Consider the following 8048-nt stretch of genomic DNA (forward strand, 5'->3'; position numbering starts at 1 on the left):
TGTAATGACAAGATTATACACAAGCCAGTAAAGGTAAGATGTATGTTTAGTACATGTATTTCAACTGACATAGTACATAGTGACTATCAAGATTATACACAAGACAGTAAAGAAGATTTATAACTATTTTTGCTGATTTTGTTTCGATATCATGTTTAAACTTTTGCTGGAATACAACACAGTTTAAATATGAGATATATCAGAAATTTCTGCTCATGTGCCAGGTTATTACTAAGGATGTCTCATACTTGTAGTGTACATTTACAGTATTATATGTTCCTTAGTAAGGATTTCTCCATAAAATATTTCAGCATAAAATATCTTATAGCAAAGTAAATAACAGCAAAAGCTTAACGATTTGAAGAAAGCATTATGGGAATTTTTCTACCTATTCTAAAATTTGAAAAAAATAGTACTTTTCAGGAAGATTTGTTTGTGTGTTTTAGTACAAAGCTACACAACTGGTTTTCTGTTCTCTGTCCACCATAGAGTATTGAACCCCAGATTGTAGCATTGTAAGTCCATAAACTAACCACTGACCCACTGGGGGACTTTAAGAAGGGCTAACAAATCAAGGGTCTTCCAATTTTTGTTTTCTGTGGCAAAAGAAGTGCAAAAAAACAAGTCATTTGAATTGTTTGGCAGGAAAGAAAGAAAAGTGTATGAAAGATATCTTTATTTAGGGACTAACTACTGATATTTCAAACATATGGCTTTTAAAAACCTAGAAAACAACAGCATGTTTTGTAAACCTATTTATTACAATGTAGACAAATTTTGGAAAAACATTGTAACAATCTATACAATTGTTTTTGAGACAGAATTTTTTACAATAGCCATAGTTAGAATGAATACCTCCTAGTTTTCAATGTATATATATATATATATAATAAAATTCTCCTAATTTCAGTTTTTAACGTTTTTTTTCAACCTTAAAAACCGACCATAAGAAATGTTTTTCTTTATTTAATGTGCATATTGTTTAAGTATGAATTAATTATTATTTAGCTATTTATTTTCTGAAAATGTTAGTAGTTAGATACATTGTCCAACTAATTCATACAAACACCTAGTGTACGAATGACTTGTATAACTGAAAATGAAATATTGAATGTTTGCCAAAATATATTTTAAAACCTCTCCACACAGCCTAACATAAAAATTTCACACCATCATTAAAAACTTTCTTTAAAACAAATGTTTATCATTCTTGTTGACTTGTGCATAAATTAACATAACTGGTGTTCTTATTTTACCATTGATTTATTTTGTAAATTCCAGTTTTCATTATGACTTAGTTTGCTATTACATACTGTAAATTCAAATCCTTTTTACAATTCATATGAATACTTTGAGAAATTATCTTTACAGTCAAACAGTCACAAAGATGTAAATAGTAAATTTTACAAATCACAAGCATGGAAACAAACTTAATTTCATTCTTATTATGACTAATACTGGAATAAGAGAAAGTTATATTTAATATATAAAATAAAAAACATTTCATCCAAGGTCACTGATAGGAGAGGTGAACTTCAATGAAATGCTGCTCTGAATTTTTGGACATAATTTATTTACTTTTTCATTTCAGTTTTAGCTATGATAAGTATATTAAATGGTCAATGACACTTCTTCTCCTTAGCTGGTTCAATGTAAAAAGTGTAAAAAAGAAAAGAAAAATTAAATTACAGTTGAGCACCTAAATTTTAAAAGTTTTATAAACAAACATTGAAAGCAATTTTTTAATCAGATCAATTTCACACCATGCCCCAGAGTTGGTAAGTTACCTCAGCTAGTCAGGGGTTCTACTGATTACAAAAAATTGACTTTGTTCTTGTGAATGTTTAGAGATCGTGCTTATTAAAGAATTTTAATTTTATTTGTTATGACATATCTTCTTGTCTTTAACAAATAGTTAGGGATTATATTGATTACAGCATGACTTCTTTGCCTTAATGAATAGCTATAGAACCTGCTGTTTAGTGGTTCTGTTTCTTCATTTTCATGAAGGTTTAAGCAAAACCCACAAACAATATCGGATGTAATTTGTAAATAACAGAAATGAATTCTACATGCAAGTCTAATTGGTTATATACGAAAAAAAGACTACTTACGAATCTTCAAATCTACATCTGGAAATTCATCAAAATTTGAAGTATCATCTATACTTTTGACTTTTACTGGTATGGCAGCAGGCCTTTCCCTTCACAAAAAACAAACAGTTCAAAAGTAGTTTTATACTTCATTTATGTGGTTAACAGAGTAACAGTTTTTTATTCACTCTGATCATAAACATTAGTATAATTTCTTAAAGGTGCACACCATTACTATGGGCAGTAATTGACCTAAAAAGTTGACAAATTGTTCAACTAATGTGTTTCTCATCTAAATACATTTATGATTTGTTCACAAAGTTTAAAACACTGTTACATTGGTGTGTTATATTTAAATTCCTAAGTAGTAATAAGTTTGTTTTTTAGCATTCTTTTGTTTTAAACTTATTTAAGAACATGGTGTACAGATTATTTGTCAGTTTTATTTGGATAAATAAAATATCTTTCTTGTGGATTAAAGAATCCAATATCAGATATTAAACATATATATATATTATATCAGTGGATTGAATGGATAGTTGTTATGTAAACACAGTAACATTTTTATTTTTAAAAAGGAGTCAGTCAAATGTTAGAAGTATTTGAAGTTGATATCTCAAAGCTTTGTTTTATTATTTGAATAAATTATATGAAATTTAGGATGTACCCAAAATCAATTGTAAATTTATAATCAACCACAATGTTCCAGAGTAAGCTAGACCAAATGTTTTTTAACTACTGCACAGTAATTAACTCTTTTTCTAAGTAAGTTTATTGTTTCTTGAGACATTAATTACTTTTTAAAATGAATATAAATAATATAATAAATTTCCTTGCATTCTATTTTGTGTATCAATGGAGCTCAACAAAACATTTTTCTCATATCATTAGGAAGCTATGAGACTGCTCACTTTAAACAATAAATTATTACCCAGCACCTTTATACTTTCATAGTCTAAAGTATTTATTAAGTACATGATAAGCATGTAACCCAACAATAATACGTACCATTTGCTATAGAATTATATTGTCCATATGTTTAGTTTTATGAAACTCATGAGGTTTCCATTCTTAAAAACTCTTAACTAAATCATTTTCATTAGGTCTTATTATCATCAAGAACATATATAGAAAAAAATAATGTACAAATTAACAGTTTTTAAATTTCTGAAACAAAGATACAACAATAGTGCACTAACTGTGTCATATATCTATAAATCTGAAATATTTTTGAGCTAAAACAAAAATATACTCCACTAAATACCGAGCAATCATGAACTTACATGTACATTTTATCCCTAATTATTTTTAAGATTTCCCCACATACCAAATGTGTTCCCAATCAACGCCCCTGAAGAAAGTGTGCTGTTTTATTTCCACAATACCACCAGTAGAGCCAATTCTTCGATCAACTTCACTACAGAATCTCTGAATCAAGTCTTTTGCTTCATTGGAGATAGGTACTTCTGGAGGAAATACCAAGGTATCTTTCCAGTTCATCACTTTTCTGTACGTTTCTTGGGGTGTTTCAGAACAGAAAGGGGGGTAGCCTAGAAAGGAAAAAATAAATAGTATTTTAAATACCTTATCTACAAGAGCTTTGCAAAAAGTTTCTTAATGGAAATTTTATTTGTGTATGTACACACACATGTAAAAATAAACAATTAAGGCTGAGCTTTAAGGAATAAAATGCTTGATGTTTTGAGTCTTTACCTTTTTATAGTGATTATTGATGCAACTTAGCTAAGAAATTTCCAACCCCTTTTAGAAAAATATATAATTATCTAAATGTAGAATACAAGTCTCTTCTACAAATGTAAAAATCACACTAAATATTGAGAAACAATGCTACTAGAAACAAAAGAAGCTTCACGTATATATGGAAAAAATGTTAAAACCAATTAAAAACATTTTTCAATTATACAATGTATATCATGTATGAAAATTATTCACTGAAAAACGTTATTGAATTACAATAGTAGTGAAAAACTATGCTAAATTTTTGAATAATGTGCATGCTATAAAAAACAACTGTTAAATTATTTTTTATTATTTACCACAAATGATATAACAAACAAACAAACAATCTTCTACTTTTAAATTTAAATAAAGGGATTATTAATACCTATCAGCATCTCATACATAATGACTCCCAAGGACCACCAATCACAGGCATTACTATAGCCACTTTTGATAAAAACTTCGGGAGCAATATAGTCAGGTGTTCCAACAGTTGAATAAGCCTAAAAATACAAATTAAATGAGCTATAAATCTTTAATGAAATCCAAACTGTAAAGCTTTTAATATAATATACAACCACAAATATGATACATATATATTAGTGAAAAGGTGTGGTAGAATAAGACTGACTGTAACGTTCTTGTATAAAACAGGATGGTCGTGACAAATTTAGTTCACACAAGGCTCTAGTATCTGCTTCGTGCAAAACCTTAAATGATTCAAGATCTTATTCAACCTAGAAACTGAAAACTACACATGGTTATTAATACATTCTTTTATTAGTCTAACAAGGTACATAACCTTACTCTTTATCCCAAGATAGTTAAGGGTATTAATATCTAGCTGTCTTCTGTTTGTCTTTGTAGTAGGTTAGAGTAAAATAGGATAACTGGAATATGATTCCTAAAGGGTATAATTCTTAGTAAAGGACTCTAAAGGCTCCTATTCATCTTAAGATCAAGGTCACTATCAGCTTTCTGTAAAGGTTATAACAAGGTTATAACTTATTAGTACATGCTTCATAGAGTACGTGCTCATTAATATCCAACTCACAAGCCTAATGTAACACAATTCTGGTATTCACTTTCTGAAGATATTAATAAGATGCAAGAAAACCACTGGTTCTTATTTGTCTCAGATGTTTAAGTAACAAGGGATACTCCTACCTACTTTCTGAAGAAAGATTTGATGTAACACATGCTAGCTATTATTTAATCAATGGGCGTATGATCATACAAGGATGATAGTAGCATTTCGTGCTGAGTCTAACTTTATCTTGATCCTAATGGTTCTTATTTGTCTTTGGATCTTAAGGTAATACAAAGATATCATAGTTCTTGCTTTATGGGTTTTTTCTTGGTGCTGCATCAGTAGACTCTTCTTCCTAATTTTAGCTCTATATGCTTAGCCTATCACCAAAAGTATTGTAATTAAGTTTTCAACAAGTGCATTCATCTGTACTGTCACATTGGAGTGAATTCATATGTACTTTCAATGTTGGAGTGGATTTCTCTATACTGTCATGTTGAAGTGCATTCATTCATACTGTTATGTCTCACCGTATACAGGTGTATCTTCTGTACAGAACAATTGGAAATAATGTGCAACTCACCAGCTGTCTCCTGTTCTTTTTCCAGCTTTCTGCTCTTCTCTTAGAATCCATTGGATTTGATGCTGATTTGAAATTAAAAGAAATAAATACATAAAAATTGTACTATACACTAATCATTAGCTTAAAATACTTATATTATAATCAATTATGTATAATATTTAAGCAATAATCAGTAGTTAATGTTTAACTCCAATTTATTCAATTAAGTTGTTTACTTCATTAGAAAAAATGTTTTATTTCAATGAAAATAAATTACACAGTCATCTTCTCTTATCTGACAACCTGTTTTAACAGAAATAATGCCAATAGTTTTATACACAAGAGTAAATAAGACTTAAAATTATACAGTCAAAAATATTCTACAATTATAAATAAATCATTACTTCTTTGAACTCTAATTCAATCAAAACAGCTATGAACCTACTGGAATTCTCATCTTTCACTTCACTGGTTTTAATGGAACTATATTTAAAGTCCAGAATTCATTTATATGAAATTAGTGAAAGTACCCAGCTTTGCTCGAGTTATTAGGTTGATATACTCTAGATGTCTATGTCAGTGTGTGTATTCTGAACCCATTTTAGCATAAAAGTCATTGTTGGAATGCATTGTTACCAAAATGTACTGACTTTTCTATATATTAGAAGTTGTTATATAAGGAACCACTTCTTTTCTAAATGGTTTTTCACTAGCTTGTTTCATTACCTACCTGCAATTGTTTAAATGAAAATGTAATCTGGATTTATGAATTCCAAACCTTTAACACTCTTAAAAGTACTTAATAATGCCCCCTCGTGCCCTTCTCTTCTCACATCAAAAACATGTCAAGAGATTTCAACCAATCACAAGATAACAAGATTTAGCATACAACCTGGAATCATCCTAGTAGCTCTTCTCTGAACCCTCTCAAATAAATCAACAACCTTTCTTAAATAAGATGACTAAAACCTAACATAGCATTCCAAATGAGGTCTAACCGGCATCTTAATATTAAAACATCTTCTACAAGCTGTTAACCCAACCAACTTTCAATCCATTTTATAAGATTTCTGTTATGTGTCACCTTATAAAAAAATCTTTCAGAGAGTCCATCAAATCTGCTACATTACCCATATCCAGATTAAATGAACATTTTCAAATAAAAATAGCAACTTTGTAAGGCATGATTGTTAAAGGTTTGAAAATCATAAATCCAGATCATATTTTCATAAAAAAATTACATGAAGATCAGACTGCAGGACACAAGTCCATGTTGAGTATCTGTGATAATATGAAATTTGTTTATATAGTCTTGTGGAATTTCTTTAATTATAGAGTAAACTAATAACTTCTTAACCACTGAAGTAAAACTCACTAACATGTAATCACATGGAGATTGTCTATCTCTCCATTAAAAAATCAGCACCTTACCACTTTTAACAGATTAATTAAAAATTAAAGTTAACTGTCCATACATCTAACCTACCTTCAAATACAATGAATCACCAAATAAAATTTCACACAGTGACTGACCATGATTATGTTAAGACATACCAATAATTTGCATTGCTAAGCAGTATTGTTGGAATGCACTTACAGGTCCCGAGATAACAAGATATTCAATAAAAGGATAGTGAAGTACAATGTTCTTGGACTTTTCCAGGTTTGCTGCTACTTTGACTTGTACCAAAGCTCACAATAAAGATTAATATTGACATATATATCTAACTTCAAATGTTCTCTTTTAAATGCTTAATCACACATTGTTAAAAAAAATGCTTACTGAAATCACTTGGCTTAGCTTGGGATAGATCCCTGTAGAATTCAGTCCTATGTGACTTTTTCAATCCTGTACACAGTCCAAAATCAGAGAGTTTTATATGGCCCTGAAACAGTTACTACAATTACTATTGAAGTATTTTCATACTTACTGCCCAGAAACTTCAAAAAAATATACAAAATTTTCAATGTTATACTAAACTATCAAGACAGCTTATACTGGAAATTAAGAAAATGGACTCAAATTGTGCATATTAAGATTAATACTGAAAATTTTGAAGCGTTAAAAGACTAAAATGTAAAGTTACATTTTAAAAAATAGTTTAAGATAATAAATATAAAGTATTGTAACTGTGATATAAGGTAATATTTCAACAATAAAGTATATTAGCTGGTTACTGTAATCTCTTAAAGGAAATTTGCAGATTTAATAATATCATGATATAAATAAAATTTACTTGAGTGGTCACAAGTAAATTGAACACAAATTAGTTAGCATAAATCAGTTAAATGACGAAAAATTAGGTGTCTTAGAGCACTATATAAATGAAAATGGTCCGCACACTAATTATCTTGAGCTACAACATGCCTAGAACTCAAGGTTCTCTCGAAATGTCAGATTTTGTTAGAGGAAGGATAGTTGGTCAAGCAGATGGTGGAATAAGTCAGCGGCAAATATTGCAGAATTTGGGAATTCCACTTTTGATAGTCAAAGAATCATCGTGCAGTTCAAGAAACACGGCAAGGAAACAACTGAGCAGCGTCCGGGTCGTCCTGGTCCATCGGAAAGGACAAAAAGGACTGTCAAGAGGAGCATCGAAATGGATCCGAGATTAACGACTGC

At 29.6% G+C, this 8048-nt stretch overlaps 1 protein-coding gene across 1 annotated transcript in view; it reads right to left on the minus strand.

Annotated features, from left to right (window-relative positions):
* The window catches only part of LOC106465923 (serine/threonine-protein kinase tricorner-like), an 18009-nt gene that overhangs the window by 3799 nt on the left and 6162 nt on the right, over positions 1 to 8048 (minus strand). The window contains exons 4-8 of the mRNA XM_022393874.1: positions 7209 to 7311; positions 5447 to 5508; positions 4219 to 4336; positions 3421 to 3643; positions 2115 to 2203 (exon numbers count right to left, since the gene is read on the minus strand). Of these exons, the coding sequence (XP_022249582.1) occupies positions 2115 to 2203; positions 3421 to 3643; positions 4219 to 4336; positions 5447 to 5508; positions 7209 to 7311 (595 nt within the window). The remainder of the gene's footprint in view (positions 1 to 2114; positions 2204 to 3420; positions 3644 to 4218; positions 4337 to 5446; positions 5509 to 7208; positions 7312 to 8048) is intronic.

Source organism: Limulus polyphemus, unplaced genomic scaffold (genome assembly GCF_000517525.1).
Source record: "Limulus polyphemus unplaced genomic scaffold, Limulus_polyphemus-2.1.2 Scaffold2095, whole genome shotgun sequence".
Lineage (NCBI taxonomy): Eukaryota > Metazoa > Arthropoda > Merostomata > Xiphosura > Limulidae > Limulus > Limulus polyphemus.